The 19,908-nt window shown below is 50.7% G+C and overlaps 1 protein-coding gene across 1 annotated transcript in view; it reads right to left on the reverse strand.

The window, feature by feature from the left end:
• PSMD10 (proteasome 26S subunit, non-ATPase 10) overlaps nt 1–19,908 on the reverse strand; it is a 35,001-nt gene that overhangs the window by 13,579 nt on the left and 1,514 nt on the right. Inside the window, exons 2-4 of the mRNA XM_073641116.1 lie at nt 2,029–2,127; nt 1,398–1,544; nt 1,053–1,219 (exon numbers count right to left, since the gene is read on the reverse strand). Of these exons, the coding sequence (XP_073497217.1) occupies nt 1,053–1,219; nt 1,398–1,544; nt 2,029–2,127 (413 nt within the window). The remainder of the gene's footprint in view (nt 1–1,052; nt 1,220–1,397; nt 1,545–2,028; nt 2,128–19,908) is intronic.

Here is a 19,908-nt window from a genome sequence, read left to right on the forward strand (position 1 = left end):
GTGTCTTGTATATATACTTACAGGGGTGTATTCCCCCCAGTGTCTTGTATATATACTTACAGGGGTGTATTCCCCTCAGTGACTTGTATATATACTTACAGGGGTGTATTCCCCTCAGTGTCTTGTATATATACTTACAGGGGTGTATTCCCCCCAGTGTCTTGTATATATACTTACAGGGGTGTATTCCCCCCAGTGTCTTGTATATATACTTACAGGGGTGTATTCCCCTCAGTGACTTGTATATATACTTACAGGGGTGTATTCCCCCCAGTGTCTTGTATATATACTTACAGGGGTGTATTCCCCCCAGTGTCTTGTATATATACTTACAGGGGTGTATTCCCCTCAGTGACTTGTATATATAAATACTTACAGGGGTGTATTCCCCCCAGTGACTTGTATATATATACTTACAGGGTTGTATTCCCCCCAGTGACTTGTATATATACTTACAGGGGTGTATTCCCCTCAGTGTCTTGTATATATATACTTACAGGGGTGTATTCCCCTCAGTGTCTTGTATATATATACTTACAGGGGTGTATTCCCCCCAGTGTCTTGTATATATACTTACAGGGGTGTATTCCCCCCCAGTGTCTTGTATATATACTTACAGGGGTGTATTCCCCCCAGTGTCTTGTATATATACTTACAGGGGTGTATTCCCCTCAGTGACTTGTATATATACTTACAGGGGTGTATTCCCCTCAGTGTCTTGTATATATACTTACAGGGGTGTATTCCCCCCAGTGTCTTGTATATATACTTACAGGGGTGTATTCCCCCCAGTGTCTTGTATATATACTTACAGGGGTGTATTCCCCTCAGTGACTTGTATATATACTTACAGGGGTGTATTCCCCCCAGTGTCTTGTATATATACTTACAGGGGTGTATTCCCCTCAGTGACTTGTATATATAAATACTTACAGGGGTGTATTCCCCCCAGTGTCTTGTATATATACTTACAGGGGTGTATTCCCCTCAGTGTCTTGTATATATACTTACAGGGGTGTATTCCCCTCAGTGTCTTGTATATATATACTTACAGGGGTGTGTTGCCCTCAGTGTCTTGTATGTTAGTGGAAGCTTTGTGCTGTAGGAGGATCTCTACGATCTTCAGGTTGCCTTTGGATGCAGCACGATGCAGAGGTGTGGACTCCAGCTTGTCCTTTGCATCAGGTGAAGCGCCATTTTCAAGAAGCAAAACTGCAATCTTCAAAAGTAGAGAGAAACTATAGATGCACCGCACCAGGTAAAATGAAGATTTTACATACTTTGAATTTACGAGAATATTATTTTAAGATTTTATTATTCTACGACAAACAAAATAATTAATCAGAACACATTCAATAAAACGTTAATGGGACAAAGAACACATCAGATAACGTTACCTCATGCTTGTTCTTGGAGGCGGCATAGTGCAGAGGGGTGCAGCCATTCTGATTGATCGCATTCAATTGTGCCCCTTTCTTTATTAAGGCTCTTACTATATCAGTGCGTCCTGCAGAGGCGGCAATGTGAAGAGGGGTCCACCCTGCCTGGGAGACAGAACGTGCACAATTTGGGTTTAAAACATCATCGTCTTAGAAAACATATAGCAATCTCACCATGCACATGCAGGGAGGGTGCAAAGAAAACTAAATGTAGGAAAACTAATTGAATAATAGTTTTTGCTCTCGTTTAGGGTTCATTCAGACATCAGTTTTTCTATTTTTGATTTTCACAGGTAGCCTTCATACTTGGTATAGTCTATGGGGCTGTTCACTTATCCAATTTTTATTGAGGAGCAAGGGGTCAGCTCTAAATCTCAGACACATGTCCAATATGGATATGAACATTTTTCTTGGCGACACTCAGACTAGGTCCATTTTTCTCGTACGTGAAAAATAATGGGTATCTGAATGAGCCCTGAATCCTAATTATCTAATATTACAATTTTAAAAATTCCCAGAAGGAACCTCGCACACGCTGCAGATGCACTGTGCAAGAAGCTTTAGTGCATTTTCAGAAACATCGCCTTACATCGTCCTGGCCATCCACAGGCACGCCGAGCTGCATTAAGTAGTCCGCCACCTCAGTCTGCCCCGCAGAACATGCCCAGTGTAGAGGTGTCCGGTCATCCTAAAACACAGCAGAGATAAAACATTAAGTTATTTGTCTAAAATGTTCGGAATTGTATTAAAAGTTTACATGTAAATTGGTTTTATTAAAAATTTTTTTTAAAAAAAGAAGATTCTGCCCCAAACATGCCACAATGGTGTGACTGCACCATCAGCTGCCTTATACACATAATTCAGTCATGACCGTCACCTGATATAACCGTGGCATGCTTACATGGAACTGCAGGTTAGAGGGAACAGGTGCAGCAGTTTTTAGAATGATAGCTTATTAAAGGGATATTATCAAGTTATTTTTCCTTTATGCATAGGATATAGGGAAATTACGGTACTGATCACTTAAGGGCCGACCGCTACATGGAGATCGTGAAGCTACAGGAGCAGACTGTAAGTGACCGTCCGACTCCCCATAGAGAAGGCAGACATGGTTTACTACTGTCTCTATCTTCCTAATTGCTGTATACACACTCGAAACACAGGAAGCGCTGGTAGCGCAGTCTCCTCTGGTCCCAGCAATCATGCAGTTGCTAGGTGGCGAGAGCAGATGGGTCCTAACAGACCCAAATCAATTCTGCATTGCAGGCATGAGGATGATTTTACCCTGTAACTGGGCCTAATCCCTAGTTATAGGGGAAATCTGCAAAAATAAAATCTATTTAAATGTTGCAATACCAGCATTTATGATATTATGGAGCCACAATGTGTGAAATAAATCAAGGATAAATAAAAAACGTAAGAGAGAAAGCTGCTGCCAGTCCAGATGGCTATTTCTATCCCTGCCTCCAATGGGGAAAAAAAAAAAAACACCAAGGTTACTTACCGGTAGCCGGTTTTTCCTGAGCCCATGACAGCACACCTTGAGAGAGGATCCGCCCCACCAAGGACAGGAAACCGTCTGAAATAAAAGGGCGGCACCTCTCCCTCGCTTCAGTTGTTTACAGAGCATTGAGAGGACCTCCCTACACAGGTTAGGCACATAACCAACACCACAATATACATATACACACCACCCCAAACAGTGCACACCAGGGTGTGAGAAACATAGAAAAAATAAGGGGGGGAAACTACGGGTGCTGTCATGGGCTCAGGAAAAACCGGCTACCGGTAAGTAACCTTGGTGTTTTCCCCTCCCCCATGACAGCACACCTTGAGAGAATTTTGGAGAATTTATGAGCACCCTAGGGAGGGACCACCGCCTGAAGTACCCTTCTCCCAAAGGTGAGATCAGAAGAGGACAGATCCAACCGATAGTGCTTAAAGAAGGTGGATGGTGTAGACCAAGTAGCAGCCCTACATATCTGCTCGATCGAGACGTCTGCTCTCTCAGCCCAGGAGGTTGCAATGGCTCTGGTGGAATGAGCCCTCACATTGTCCGGGGCTGGAACCCCTGTGGACGTATAGGCTAAGCAAATGGCCTCCCTGAGCCACCTAGAGATGGTACCCTTGGACACCCCGTGACCTTTCCTACACCCTTGAAAGGCCAGGAACAGAGAACAGTCTTTCCTCCACAGACTAGTCATGTGAATGTACTGTAGCAGGGACCTCCTAACATCTAGGCTATGGAACCTGACTTCCCCTGGGTTCTTGGGATTGCTGCAGAACGAGGGTAGCACAATCTCCTGACTACGGTGAAATCTAGATACCACCTTGGGAAGGTACGCTGAATCTGGCTGCAAGGTGACCCTATCCTCAAAGATGTGTGTGTAAGGAGGATTAACCGAGAGGGCCTGCAGATCACCCACCCTACGGGCTGACGTTAAGGCCACTAGGAGGATGGTCTTAAGGGTGAGAATTTTTGGAGAAACCTTGTGTAGGGGTTCGAATGGCTCACTAGTAAGAGCATTCAAGACTAAATTCAGGTCCCAAGGAGGAACACCCATGGACCTAACCGGTCCTGCTCTGGCACAGGACTTGATAAACCTCGAGATCCACCTATTCCCAGCCAGATTACAATTGTAGAGTGCTCCCAAAGCTGAAACTTGAACCTTAAGGGTCCCTGTAGCTAGACCCAGGTCCCGCCCCTTTTGCAGAAATTCCAGGATGCCCCTGATCGGAGGTTTGCTCGATAGCGGGATATCTATAAACTCTAGGAATTTACCCCAAACTCTGCTATAAATATTGGTTGTAATTGGTTTTCTACTCCCCAATAAAGTAGAAACTAAGCCTGGTGAAAACCCCTTGCTACTCAAAAGCGACCTCTCAAATTCCATGCCGAAAGATGGAACCCCCTGGCCTGGGCATGGAATACTGGTCCCTGCATGAGAAGGTCCGGCCTCTCTGGTAGAATCCAGGGATCTGACACCGACATTAGTCGAAGCAGAGAGAACCAAGGCCTCTTGGGCCAAAAAGGGGCCATCAAAATCACCCTGGCGCCTTCCTCCCGGATCTTCCTCACCACTACTGGAATCATCACTAATGGCGGAAAGGCATAGGCCTTCCTGAACCCCCAAGGAATCTGGAGGGCATCTACGGCATGGGGATTTTCTGCCGGATTTAGGGAGCAAAATCTCTGCACCTTTCTGTTTGCCCTTGTGGCGAACAGGTCTATGTCTGGCTGCCCCCATAACTGGACAATCTGATGGAAGACCTCCGGGTTCAACCCCCACTCCCCCTGTCTTAGGGTATGGCGGCTTAGAAAATCTGCTTTCACGTTTTCTACCCCCTTTATGTGAAGGGCGCTGAGGGATAGGAGGTTTCGCTCTGCTAGACCAAGGATCCTGTCTGCCACCACCATCAGAGGGTGTGACCTTGTCCCTCCCTGGTGATTCACATAGGCTACTGCTGTCCGGTTGTCGGACCTGACCTGGACATGGTGATTTTGGATGTGAGGGAGGAAGCCCCTGAGGGATCTTTCTACTGCCCAAAGCTCCTTTAAGTTTGAGGATGCTCCCCTCTCGTGGTAAGCCCAGTGACCCTGTATTGAGAGTTCTGCCAGATGACCCCCCCATCCGGAACTGCTTGCGTCGGTCGTAATTACCCGATCTACTGGTCTGGACCATTGAACGCCTGCGGTCAGATTTCCCCTGACTGTCCACCTCGAAAGGGAATCTACTACTTCTGGGGAGAGAGAGAGCCTGCCTTCTAAATGCCCGTTGCAGGACCTCTGTGCTGACAGGACCTCCCACTGAAGCCGCCTCATATGCCCCTGGGCCCACATAACTGCTGGGAGACAGGCCGTCATAGAACCCAGGAGGGACATTGCCTCTCTCAGAGACATCTCCGGAGCTTGAATGGCCTTCGAGACTAATGCAATCAACCTGCAGATTTTGTCCTCTGGGAGGAAGCAGGTTTGGCGACGAGAGTCTAGGATTAGACCCAGAAAGGTCTGAGTCCTGGAGGGGGTTAGTCTTGGTTTTTGGAAATTTACTAACCACCCCAGCTGATGCAACACTTCCGTGACTACTAGGAGCTGACTGGAGCAGTGGGCTTCTGTTTTCCCTATTATCAAGAAGTCGTCTAAATATGGCACGATCACTACATTCTTGATCCGTAGGAAGGCTGTCACTTCTGCTATTAGTTTCGTAAATATTCTCGGGGCAATGGAGAGGCCAAAGGGTAGGGCAGCAAACTGAAAATGCCTCAGCTTCCCCTGAATAAACAGGGCTACTCTCAGATACTTCTGATACTTCGGATGGATTGGGACGTGATAATATGCGTCCTTCAAGTCTATTACAGCCATAAAGCAGTTGCGATGTAAGAGCTTCACTGCCGAGCTTACTGACTCCATCTTGAAAGTCTGGTTTTCTACTACTTGGTTCAGACTCCTGAGGTTGATGATGGTCCTTAAGGACCCGTTTGTTTTTTTTATCATGAATAGTGGGGAATAGAACCCCCTCCCTCTCTGTGTTGCTGGTACTTCGAGAAGGACCTGCTTTCCTACTAACTCTAACACTTCTGTTTCCAGGGCTAATTGTTCTTCCTGGACCTTTCGTAGGGGGGTAACCACAAAGGTCCGCCAGGGGGTCTGGCTGAACCGGATCTTCAGGCCCCCACTGATAATTTTCAGAATCCAGGGGTTTGTTGTTATCGCGTCCCAAGCTGGAAAAAAGTGGGAAAGCCTTCCACCCACTTCCAGCCTGGCGTCATTGGGAGGATCTCTTCGAACTCGAGGATGGTCCTCCAAACATGTAGCCCGATTCTTTTTTGGACTTGGCTTCCCATCTCTTTTTGTCTCCCGGAGGACGACCCCGGTTAAATTTTCTCCTCCGAAAACTAAATCTTCTTGGTTCCCCCGAAAATCCCGGGAAGCCTTTGCTTTTATCGCCTGCTTTTTCTAACAGGTCTTCCAACTTTTGGCCAAACAGGAGTCTACCGTCACACGAGAGGGAGCACAGTTTCTGTTTCGAAGGTAGGTCGCCTGGGCAACCTTTGAGCCACAAGGCCCGCCTGGCTGCGTTGGATAGTCCCGCTGCCCTAGCTGACTGTAACGGGTCTGGGAGGCGGAACCTCTGAGCTACTATACAAGGGGGCGGTCCTTGTAAGGGAGCAGGTGGCGACCAGGGTAGACGGGCAGGCAGTCACAGCAGGTGACTGGAACAGTCTCTGAAAGAACGGACAGGAGGTCACTGCAAGTGACTGGGGCAGTCTCTGGATGAACGGGCAGGAGGTCACGGCAAGTGACCGGGGCAGTCTCTGGATGAACGGGCAGGAGGTCACGGCAAGTGACCGGGGCAGTCTCTGGATGAACGGGCAGGAGGTCACGGCAAGTGACCGGGGCAGTCTCTGGATGAACGGGCAGGAGGTCACGGCAAGTGACCGGGGCAGTCTCTGGATGAACGGGCAGGAGGTCACGGCAAGTGACCGGGGCAGTCTCTGGATGAACGGGCAGGAGGTCACGGCAAGTGACCGGGGCAGTCTCTGGATGAACGGGCAGGAGGTCACGGCAAGTGACCGGGGCAGTCTCTGGAAGAACGGGCAGGAGGTCACGGCAAGTGACCGGGGCAGTCTCTGGAAGAACGGGCAGGAGGTCACGGCAAGTGACCGGGGCAGTCTCTGGAAGAACGGGCAGGAGGTCACGGCAAGTGACCGGGGCAGTCTCTGGATGAACGGGCAGGAGGTCACGGCAAGTGACCGGGGCAGTCTCTGGATGAACGGGCAGGAGGTCACGGCAAGTGACCGGGGCAGTCTCTGGGTAAAGGATTGTTACGACCTGTGGCGGCAGATGATAGACGTGAGCTCTCAGGTGAGCAGGCGAGAGTATCTGGATAATCGGGTGGTCACAGCATGTGACGGCGGAGCCTCCAGGAAGACCAACAGACAGGTAGCAGATGAGCGCTCCCAGGTGAGCGGGCAAGAGTCTCTGGAATAGCAGGTGGTCACAGCACGTGACGGCGGAGCCTCCAGGTAGGCAAGCAGGCAGGTAGCGGAGGAGCGCTCCCAGGTGAGCGGGCAGGAGTCTCTGGAATAGCAGGTGGTCACAGCACGTGACGGCGGAGCCTCCAGGAAGGCTAGCAGGCAGGTAGCAGATGTGCGCTCCCAGGTGAGCGGGCAGGAGTCTCTGGAATAGCAGGTGGTCACAGCACGTGACGGCAGAGCCTCCAGGAAGGCTAGCAGGCAGGTAGCAGATGTGCGCTCCCAGGTGAGCGGCCAAGCTGGTCCATAGACAGACTGACAGGAGTAGGAAGGCAGACCGTCGGACCTCAGGCTAGCAAGCAGGTAGCAGGAATATCAGGCAGGAAACAGACAGCAAACTGGCAGGACTCTGGCAGGAATCAGGCAGGTAACTGGCAACGGGACCTGAGGGCTGAAGCAGAGTAGTGAACAGTGCAACAACATTGCTCGGGCACCTCCATTTTGGAGGAGGTGCCTTATATATGGTGAAGTCCTCCGGCCATTGGCCGGGGACTCCTTAGGACGGCGCGCGCGGCCCCTTTAAGAGGGAGGGAGCGCGCGCGCCCTAAGCACAGTGGCCGGGAAGGAGCGCGCGCTGCCAGCAGAGCGGGAGGGGGACGCCGGGCTCGGAGCAGAGAGTTGAGGGGAACAGCGTCCCTGCCTAGCAGAGGGCAGGGACGCCGACGCTACAGTACCCCCCCCCTTTAGGCCCCCCCTTTTTTAGGCCAGACAGAAATTTAGCAAGGATGAGAGGGGCATGGATGTTCTCCCGGGGCTCCCACGTTCTCTCTTCAGGACCAAACCCCTTCCAATCTACTAGAAAAAAGGTCTTCCCTCTTACCCTTTTGGTGGCCAGAATGTTCTCTACCTCAAATTCGTTTTCAGCGGAAACCGGAGCAGGAGGCGTGCCTGTAGACTTGGAAAAAGAGTTAAGTACCACAGGTTTGAGGAGAGATACATGGAAGGAGTTAGGGATCCGCAAGTTGGCCGGGAGTTTCAATTTATAGGCCACCGGGTTGATCTGACTGATGACCTCCAGAGGACCGATGAACCGAGGCCCTAACTTATAGGAAGGAATCTTGAGCCGGACATACTTGGACGAGAGCCAGACCTATCCCCTGGACGGAATTGAGGAGGATCCAGACGTTTTTTGTCAGCATGTCTTTTCATACGCTCGGATGACAGAAGGAGTGCGGACTGGGTACTCTCCCATGTGGAGGAAAATTTGTTAACAAGAGATTCCGCAGCCGGATTGTCCACCGAGGTGGAGACGGGAAACGGGATCCGAGGATGCTGACCGAAGACTACAAAAAACGGGGATTTGGAGGAAGATTCGCTCTCGCGATTGTTGTACGAGAATTCGGCCCATGGCAGGAGATCCACCCAGTCAGAATGGTGGGCATTAACGAAGTGCCGGAGGTAACTGGTCAGGATCTGATTGATCCGCTCCACTTGACCATTAGACTGTGGGTGGTAAGCGGAGGAGAAGTCCAGGGTGACGTCTAGCAATTTACAAGTGGCTCTCCAGAAACGAGAAGTGAACTGTACCCCACGATCCGACACGATGTGACGGGGCAGGCCATGAAGACGGAAGATGTGGCGGATAAAGTCTTTAGCCAGCTCGGGTGCAGACGGGAGGCCTGGCAGGGGAATGAAGTGAGCCATCTTGGAAAAGCGGTCAGCGACCACCCAAATGACCGTACAACCGGCAGAGATGGGAAGATCAGTTATGAAGTCCATCGCTATATGCTGCCAGGGGGCAGCAGGTACTGGCAGAGGAAGAAGGCGACCGGCTGGCAGGTGTCTCGGAACTTTGTTGCGGGCACAGGACACACAGGCAGAAACAAAGTCTATTACATCCTTGCGCAGGTTAGGCCACCAGTAGTGCCGGGAAATAAGCTGAAGGGTCTTTTTCTGACCGGCGTGGCCAGCTAGTTTAGACGAATGACCCCAGTGTAGGATCTTCTCCCGATCAGGTACCGATACGAACGTCTTACCGGGAGGGAGACGATTTAGACTCACGGGAGCCACCTGCATTACTCTGGCGGGATCGATGATATGTTTAGGTTCTTCCTCGAGATCAGATACCAGAAAGGATCGGGACAAGGCGTCTGCTTTGATGTTCTTGTCAGCCGGGCGAAAATGTAGAACAAAATCAAAGCGAGCAAAAAACAAGGACCACCGGGCTTGGCGCGGATTAAGTCTCTGGGCATGCTGGAGATAAGCCAAGTTCTTGTGGTCAGTGTAAATTATTACCGGATGAAGAGCCCCCTCGAGTAGGTAACGCCACTCCTCCAATGCCAGCTTGATGGCCAATAACTCTCGGTCTCCTATGGAATAATTGCGCTCAGAAGAGGAGAAGAGTTTGGAGAAGAAGCCGCAAGTTACCATCCTCCCGGAAGAAGATTTTTGAGTAAGTACAGCTCCGGCTCCAGAGGAGGAGGCGTCAACCTCCAGAAAGAACTGCTTGTTGCCGTCCGGACGATGCAGCACCGGGGCGGAAGAGAAGGCCTGTTTTAAGGAAAGAAAGGCCTCCTCTGCTTCGGGCGGCCACTCTTTGGGATTAGTACCCTTACGGGTGAGCGCGGAAATTGGGGCAGTCCGGGAAGAGAAGTGCGGTATGAAGAGGCGGTAGTAGTTGGCGAAGCCCAGGAACCGCTGAATGGCCTTCAACCCCTCCGGTCGGGGCCATTTCTCGATGGCAGACAGTTTCTCTGGATCCATTCGGAGGCCGGTCTGAGAAATAATGTAGCCCAAAAACGGAAGCGAGGTCTGCTCAAAGAGGCACTTCTCATATTTAGCGAAGAGGTGGTTCTGCCTGAGCCTGAGCAGGACCTGACGAACGTCCCTCCGGTGAGTCTGGAGATCCGGAGAGAAGACCAAGATGTCGTCCAGGTACACCACAACGCAGGAGTAGAGAAGGTCCCGGAAGATGTCATTGACCAACTCTTGAAAGACGGCAGGAGCGTTACAGAGACCAAAGGGCATTACCAGATATTCATAGTGGCCGTCCCGGGTGTTGAATGCAGTCTTCCATTCATCCCCTTGACGGATACGGACCAGGTTGTACGCCCCACGGAGGTCCAGTTTGGTGAAGACTCTAGCCCCCCTCAGGCGATCAAATAATTCTGGAATGAGCGGAAGGGGGTACTTATTCTTCACCGTGATCTGGTTAAGGCCTCTATAGTCTATACAGGGACGGAGAGAGCCGTCCTTCTTTTTTACGAAGAAGAAGCCTGCTCCCGCCGGGGAGGTAGATTTCCGGATGAATCCCCTGGCCAAATTCTCCTCAATATATTCGGACATCGACCGGGTCTCAGCAGCGGACAATGGGTAAATACGCCCACGGGGAGGAGTAGTACTGGGTAACAGGTCGATAGGATAGTCGTATGGTCTATGAGGGGGTAATGTCTCTGCCTCCTTTTTATTAAAGACATCAGCAAATGACCAATAGGGAATCGGAAGTCCAGGTAGATTAGTTGGGGTAGGAGAAGGACGGACGGGATGAACAGGAACCAAACAAGTCTTATGGCAGTCCTGTCCCCAGCGAAGGACTTCTCCGGTCTGCCAGTCAAGCACGGGTGCATGTCTCTGGAGCCAAGGTAGACCTAGTAAGAGGGCGTGAGAGAGTCCAGGCAGAACATGAAAAGAGATGCTCTCAGAATGCAGCATTCCCACCTGCAGAGTTACGGATTCGGTGATGAGTTGGATGGGACGTGGTAAGAGGCCCCCATCCACAGTAGCGACAGATAATGGTACAGCCAGAGGTTTGGTGGGAATGCGGTATTTTTCTACCAGGGACTGTGAGATAAGATTCCCGGCCGCTCCAGAGTCAAGTTGGGCTAGTTCGAAATAACGATTCTCCCCGCAGATAATAGAGACTGACAGTAGCAGAGATGGAGAGGATTTATTCTTGTCTAGGTTGACCTCTCTGAGCGAACCTAGACACAGGCGTTTCCCGACCTCTCCGGGCAGGTACGGATCCGGTGCTCCTTGCTGCCACAGTAGAAGCAGCTCCCTTCGGCACGGCGTAAGTCCTGACGGGTTTTGACCATCTTGGTCTGGTCGACCTGCATAGGCTCAGGAGAGTGTACCTGGGGAGAGACGGATTTCTGAAAAGTAGGAGCTAGACGTGGAAACCTCCTCTCACGGGTGACCTCTTTGGCACGCTCCTGGAACCGTAGGTCAATCCGGGTGGCAAGAGTTATTAGGTCATCGAGAGTGGTAGGAATGTCCCGACCGGCAAGTTCATCTTTAATACGGCCGGACAGACCCTCCCAGAAGACGGATACCAGAGCGTCGTTATCCCAGGCCAGCTCCGAGGCAAGGGTACGGAACCGTATGGCATATTGGCCCACGGTGAGACTTCCCTGACGGAGGCGTAGCAGAGATGATGCAGATGAGGTCTTCCGTCCGGGTTCGTCGAAGACTTTCCGGAAAGCCATGAGAAAGGCAGGCAAGTCGGACACCAGGGGGTCTCCTCTCTCCCATAGAGGATTTAGCCAGGCCAGGGCCTCCCCGGTGAGATGGGACATGATGAAGGCAACTTTGGCCCGGTCGGAGTTAAACTGGTGGGACAGGAGTTCAAAGTGCAGGGTGCACTGATTTATGAAGCCCCGAGCCTGGGCGGAGTCGCCTCCGAAGCGAGGAGGTGCAGAAAGCCGGGGTCCGGGGTAGGATACCATGGTATTGGTGGGCAGCGGAGCTGCCGGATTGCGAGTCATGGCACTGGCGGAGGTTGCTGGTGGAGCAGTCAGAGTGTCCAGGCGAGAATTGACATTCCGCAGGTGACCCAGGATGGACTCCTGTTGGGACCTCTGACGGGACAGTTCATGACAGAGGTCCGAGAGCGAGGGAGCTTGGGTGCCACCGGGTTCCATGGCCCGAGCAAACTGTAACGGGTCTGGGAGGCGGAACCTCTGAGCTACTATACAAGGGGGCGGTCCTTGTAAGGGAGCGGGTGGCGACCAGGGTAGACGGGCAGGCAGTCACAGCAGGTGACCGGGACAGTCTCTGAATGAACGGACAGGAGGTCACGGCAAGTGACCGGGGCAGTCTCTGGATGAACGGGCAGGAGGTCACGGCAAGTGACCGGGGCAGTCTCTGGAAGAACGGGCAGGAGGTCACGGCAAGTGACCGGGGCAGTCTCTGGAAGAACGGGCAGGAGGTCACGGCAAGTGACCGGGGCAGTCTCTGGAAGAACGGGCAGGAGGTCACGGCAAGTGACCGGGGCAGTCTCTGGGTAAAGGATTGGTACGACCTGTGGCGGCAGATGATAGACGTGAGCTCCCAGGTGAGCAGGCGAGAGTCTCTGGATAATCGAGTGGTCACAGCATGTGACGGCGGAGCCTCCAGGAAGACCAACAGACAGGTAGCAGATGAGCGCTCCCAGGTGAGCGGGCAAGAGTCTCTGGAATAGCAGGTGGTCACAGCACGTGACGGCGGAGCCTCCAGGTAGGCAAGCAGGCAGGTAGCGGAGGAGCGCTCCCAGGTGAGCGGGCAGGAGTCTCTGGAATAGCAGGTGGTCACAGCACGTGACGGCGGAGCCTCCAGGAAGGCTAGCAGGCAGGTAGCAGATGTGCGCTCCCAGGTGAGCGGGCAGGAGTCTCTGGAATAGCAGGTGGTCACAGCACGTGACGGCAGAGCCTCCAGGAAGGCTAGCAGACAGGTAGCAGATGTGCGCTCCCAGGTGAGCGGCCAAGCTGGTCCATAGACAGACTGACAGGAGTAGGAAGGCAGACCGTCGGACCTCAGGCTAGCAAGCAGGTAGCAGGAATATCAGGCAGGAAACAGACAGCAAACTGGCAGGACTCTGGCAGGAATCAGGCAGGTAACTGGCAACGGGACCTGAGGGCTGAAGCAGAGTAGTGAACAGTGCAACAACATTGCTCGGGCACCTCCATTTTGGAGGAGGTGCCTTATATATGGTGAAGTCCTCCGGCCATTGGCAGGGGACTCCTTAGGACGGCGCGCGCGGCCCCTTTAAGAGGGAGGGAGCGCGCGCGCCCTAAGCACAGTGGCCGGGAAGGAGCGCGCGCTGCCAGCAGAGCGGGAGGAGGACGCCAGGCTCGGAGCAGAGAGGTGAGGGGAACAGCGTCCCTGCCTAGCAGAGGGCAGGGACGCCGACGCTACACTGACAGTCTGACCGAGTCAGCTGACGAGTCGGCCAGGAAGGCCGATGCTGTTTGTATTAGAGGTAGCTCTGCAAGTATTGCCTGTCTCGAGACCTTTTTATCTTTAAGCTGGTCTTCCAGCTGTTGGAGCCACACCATCAAGGACCTCGCCACACAGGTGCTAGCCACCGCTGGTTTTAGGCCGCCTGCCGCCGCCTCCCACGTGTGGCGCAGGAAGGAGTCAGCTCTTTTATCCAGTGCATCCTTTAGGACGCCAGAGTCCTCCAAGGGCAGGGAAGATCTTTTCGATGACCTTGCCACAGTCCCGTCCACCTTGGGGATCTTATCCCAAGGTTCCGCATCCTTCTCTTCGAAGGGATACCTTCTTTTGGAGAAGGAGGGTAAAGCCCCTGATCTCTCAGGTCTCCTCCACTCCCGGTCAATGAGGCCCTGAATTTTACTGTTAACCGGAAATGAGCGTCTCTTCTTCTCTCCCAAGCCCGCAAACATGATGTCCTCCCGGGATTTAGATGCTCTCTCTTCCTCCAGACCCATGGTTGATCTTACTGCCCTAACCAGTCTGTCTGTATTCTCATTGGGGAAGCAGGGTCTACCGCCCCCCGATGAGGAAGAGGACGATGAATCCCACTGCTCCTCGGACTGGGAGGAATCAGAGACGGAGGAAACCTCTCTACGGGGTCTTTTCTTCCCTCTAAGGAACCCTTTCAGGGACCCCTGAACTTCTGCATGTACTATGGACTTTAAATTTGCAGCAAAATCCCGGGAATTCTCAGCTATGGTTTTGGTCACACAGCCCTGGCAAAGTGGTCTCTGCCACTCTACTGAGAGAGAAGCTTGGCAAAGGGCACATATTCTATGCTTTTGCTTGGCACTACTCTTCTTAGGCTCCTAAAAAAAGGAAGCACATAAGAGACTTCCCGTTACTAACCAGTGACATTCACGAAGCTCACTCACCCCTGGAGGTCACAAACGGGTACCGGATTCGGAGGCTGTTGCAGAACCGATGATTCCATTCTGGATGGTCCCGAGGCACACAAAGCTTTACTCCTGCGGCTGCCACTACGATTACTCGAGCGGCTGTCTGTATACGATGCATCCCTCTGCTTTTTCTGTTGCTGAGGTGGGGGGGGTAAGCTGCTGCTCCTGGCTATCTGGATCAGCCATGTCTCAGAAGCGCACCACGCTTCCAGGATAGCACCCCCCCCTTAAATATAGGGCCATCCAGCCTCCTCCGGTCTGTGGGCCCTCCCCCTTCCTCAGGCCGGAACTCTGTTGAAAAAAAACCGGCCTGGGACGCTCCGATGGGCGCCGCCATCTTGGATCGGCGCCGCCTCCTGACGTCACCCAGTGCACCGCTCCCAGCGTGCCCTGCGCCGTGACGTCAGGCGCATCACACCCGGAAGCGTTCCACACTGCAGGGGGAGGACGGCGCCGCGGTCTCTGGGAGGACAGAGCCTGCCTCACCGTGTGCGCCTCGCTCGGCGCAGAGACCCCAGGGGAAGCTGCGGACGGCGCTTCTGGGATACTGAACCCGGTGCACAGGCCAGTGCCCGCTCTTCCACATCGGGACAGCCCCAGGTAAGTCTTCTTTCTTCCAGACAGGTTCCCCATCAAGGACAGGAAACCAACTGAAGCGAGGGAGAGGTGCCGCCCTTTTATTTCAGACGGTTTCCTGTCCTTGGTGGGGCGGATCCTCTCTCAAGGTGTGCTGTCATGGGGGAGGGGAAAATATGACTTGCATAAAAATATATGGAAAGGAAAACACAGTTTAGAGATTTTACATGTATGTTAGTGGTCCTTTGTTGTCTTAAAGCAGTATCCCAGTGTTTTTATTCTATGAAGAACATGGCTCTGAAATGAGTTTGCGACTTTTAAATTATTTTATCCAGAGTGGTTTTACTGATCTATAATAAAGAAGATGCAATTTAACAAGGCACAAGTCCTACTGCTGGATCGTATCTCTTTTTATTCTATTGCCACCTTCGTTACCAATTCACAGTGTATCTACAATGCTTGCAATGAAATACCGCTCGCCGTCTTCTGCCGTTCCCAGCACTGCTCCGATCCTCTCCTGATTCATGTGAGCGCAGCTCTTCTTGTCGGATTGCACAGCTCATCATTACTTGCTCTCTTGTAAGTCTATAAGAGCTTTGTTCTGAGTCTCATGGACTTACATTCACAAAGTGACTTCTGGCCCACACAAAAGGCGATGTATGTGACCGGATACAACTGAGGTCACATGATGCAGGAGCGGCGCTGGAAATGGCAGAAGACGGCGACTGGTAAGTATCGGAATACACGTACTTAACCGCATTGGTAAGAGGGGGCAATATACAGTGCATTGTGAAAGTATTTGGCCCCCTGGAACTTTTCAACCTTTTGCCACATTTCTGGCTTCAAACAAAGATATAAAATTTGAATTTTTGGGGGAAGAATCAACAAATGGGACACAATCGTGAAGTGGAACGAAATTTATTGGATATTTTAAACATTTTTTAACAAATTAAAAACTGAAAAGTGGGACGTGCAATATTATTCAGCCCCTTTACTTTCAGTGCAGCAAACTCACTCCAGAAGTTCAGTGAGGATCTCTGAATGATCCAATGTTGTCCTAAATGACTGGTAATGATAAATAGAATCCACCTGTGTGTAATCAAGTCTCCGTATAAACACACCTGCTCTGTGATAGTCTCAGGGTTCTGTTTCAAGTGCAGAGAGCATCATGAAGACCAAGGAACACACCAGGCAGGTCCGAGATACTGTTGTGGCGAAGTTTAAAGCCGGATTTGGATACAAAAAGATTTACCAAGTTTTAAACATCTCAAGGAGTACTGTGCAAGCAATCATATTGAAATGGAAGGAGTATTAGACCACTGCAAATCTACCAAGACCCAGCCGTCCTTCTAAACTTTCATCTCGAACAAGGAGAACACTGATCAGAGATGCAGCCAAAAGGCCCATGATGATCATTCTGGATGAACTGCAGAGATCTACAGCTGAGGTGGGAGAGTCTGTCCATAGGACAACAATCAGTCGTACACTGCACAAATCTGGCCTTTATGAGGGAGTGGCAAGAAGAAAGCCATTTCTCAAAGATATCCATAAAAAGTCTCGTTTGAAGTTTGCCACAAGCCACCTGGGAGACACACCAAACATGTGGAATAAGGTGCTCTAGTCAGATGAAACCAAAAATCGAACTTTTCGGCCACAATGCAAAACGATATGTTTGGCATAAAAGCAACACAGCTCATCACCCTCAAAACACCATCCCCACTGTCAAACACGGTGGTTGCAGCATCATGGTTTGGGCCTGCTTTTCTTCAGCAGGGACAGGGAAGATGGTTAAAATTGATGGGAAGATGGACGGAGCCAAATACAGGACCATTCTGGAAGAAAACCTGTTGGAGTCTGCAAAAGACCTGAGACTGGGAAGGAGATTTATCTTCCAACAAGACAATGATCCCAAACATAAAGCAAAATCTACAATGGAATGGCTCAAAAATAAACGTATCCAGGTGTTAGAATGGCCAAGTCAAAGTCCAGACCTGAATCCAATCGAGAATCTGTGGAAAGATCTGAAAACTGCGGTTCACAAACGCTCTCCATCCAACCTCAATGAGCTCGAGCTGTTTTGCAAGGAAGAATGGGCAAGAATTTCAGCCTCTCGATGTGCAAAACTGATAGAGACATACCCCAAGCGACTTACAGCTGTAATCGCAGCAAAAGGTGGCGCTACACAGTATTAACTCAAGGGGGCCGAATAATATTGCACGCCCCACGTTTCAGTTTTTAATTTGTTTAAAAAGTTTAAAATATCCAATAAATTTCGTTCCACTTCACAATTGTGTCCCACTTGTTGATTCTTCCCCCAAAAATTAGAATTTTACATCTTTATGTTTGAAGCCAGAAATGTGGCAAAAGGTAGAAAAGTTCAAGGGGGACAAATACTTTCACAATGCACTGTATATGTATACATATACATACATACACACACATATACATACACAAACACACACACAGTACAGACCAAAAGTTTGGACACACCTTCTCATTTAAAGATTTTTCTGTATTTTCATGACTTTGAAAATAGTACATTCACACTGAAGGCATCAAAACTATGAATTAACACATGTGGAATTATATACTTAACAAAAAAGTGTGAAACAACTGAAAATATGTCTTATATTCTAGGTTCTTCAAAGTAGCCACCTTTTGCTTTGATGACTGCTTTGCACACTCTTGGCATTCTCTTGATGAGCTTCAAGAGGTAGGCACCGGAAATGGTTTTCACTTCACAGGTGTGCCCTGTCAGGTTTAATAAGTGGGATTTCTTGCCTTATAAATGGGGTTGGGACCATCAGTTGTGTTGTGCAGAAGTCTGGTGGATACACAGCGGATAGTCCTACTGAATAGACTGTTAGAATTTGTATTATGGCAAGAAAAAAACAGCTAAGTAAAGAAAAAGGAGTGGCCATCATTACTTTAAGAAATGAAGGTCAGTCAGTCCGAAAAATTGGGCAAACTTTGAAAGTGTCCCCAAGTGCAGTTGCAAAAACCATCAAGGGCTACAAAGAAACTGGCTCACATGAGGACCGCCCCAGGAAAGGAAGACCAAGAGTCACCTCTGCTTCTGAGGATAAGTTTATCCGAGTCACCAGCCTCAGAAATCGTAGGTTAACAGCAGCTCAGATTAGAGACCAGGTCAATTTCACACAGAGTTCTAGCAGCAGACAAATCTCTACAACAACTGTTAAGAGGAGACTTTGTGCAGCAAGCCTTCTTGGTAAAATAGCTGCTAGGAAAACACTGCTAAGGACAGACAACAAGCAGAAGAGACTTGTTTGGTCTAAAGAACACAAGGAATGGACATTAGACCAGTGGAAATCTGTACTTTGGTCTGATGAGTCCAAATTTGAGATCTTTGGTTCCAACCACCGTGTCTTTGTGTGACGCAGAAAAGGTGAACGGATGGACTCTACATGCCTGGTTCCCACCGTGAAGCATGGAGGAGGAGGAGGTGTGATGGTATGGGGATGCTTTGCTGGTGACACTGTTGGGGATTTATTCAAAATTGAAGGCATACTGAACCAGCATGGCTACCACAGCATCTTGCAGCGGCATGCTACTCCATCCGGTTTGCGTTTAGTTGGACCATCATTTATTTTTCAACAGGACAATGACCCCAAACACACCTTCAGGCTGTGTAAGGGCTATTTGACCAAGAAGGAGAGTGATGGGGTGCTACGCCAGATGACCTGGCCTCCACAGTCACCAGACCTGAACCCAATCGAGATGGTTTGGGGTGAGCTGGACCGCAGAGTGAAGGCAAAAGGGCCGACAAGTGCTAAGCATCTCTGGGAACTCCTTCAAGATTGTTGGAAGACCATTTCCGGTGACTACCTCTTGAAGCTCATCAAGAGAATGCCAAGAGTGTGCAAAGCAGTCATCAAAGCAAAAGGTGGCTACTTTGAAGAACCTAGAATATAAGACATATTTTCAGTTGTTTCACACTTTTTTGTTAAGTATATAATTCCACATGTGTTAATTCATAGTTTTGATGCCTTCAGTGTGAATGTACAATTTTCATAGTCATGATAATACGGAAAAATCATTAAATGAGGAGGTGTGTCCAAACTTTTGGTCTGTACTGTATATGACTCACCCCCTGGGCCAGTGCTGTAGTGCGGCGCGCGTGCGCGATACCCGGAGCCGGATCCGATGGGGGTAGTAGTCTTCGTGTGGCGGTGACCCGGTCCGCGCCCAGGGTGGTCAAACTAAGTGGCAGTTATTGGTATGATGGTATTAGTGTCCGACTACGCCACCCGTTGAATGCGGTTATGAAACCGCCGCTGCAGGGCAGACCGCTGAGGCCGGTGGTATGGTTGTGCAGCGTGGATGGTATAACCCCCAACGGGAGGGGTATAGCCTCAGGGCAGCCGGAGAAGCAGGAAATTATGATAGTCGTAGTGGTGGTGTGGCAAGGAATCGCAGAGACTTGTGGTGCAGGTTTAAAGCTTTACTCACAGTTGGTGTTCAGATCACTTCGGCCAAGAGTGACCACCCGAGCCGTGCTGCGTCCACCAGGTGCGGGACTCGGCCAACTCCCAGGCAGTTCCAGAGCGTGGTCCTGAGCTCCCCTCTCCTCCTTCCTACTGGCCGTCCCCACCAGGGATCCACCTTTGTCCGGCTCCCTCGGAACTTCTGGTGGTGAAACCTTTCCCGGCTTCCCTGACCCTATACGTGGTTTGCCTTCCTGGTGGATGTGGCGAGGGGTCGCGCCAAAACTTGACCACGACCTCCGGTTCCTGGCTAAGGATAAT

Source organism: Phyllobates terribilis, unplaced genomic scaffold, assembly GCF_046119375.1.
Source record: "Phyllobates terribilis strain yellow unplaced genomic scaffold, ASM4611937v1 Scaffold_7__3_contigs__length_470593459, whole genome shotgun sequence".
NCBI lineage: Eukaryota > Metazoa > Chordata > Amphibia > Anura > Dendrobatidae > Phyllobates > Phyllobates terribilis.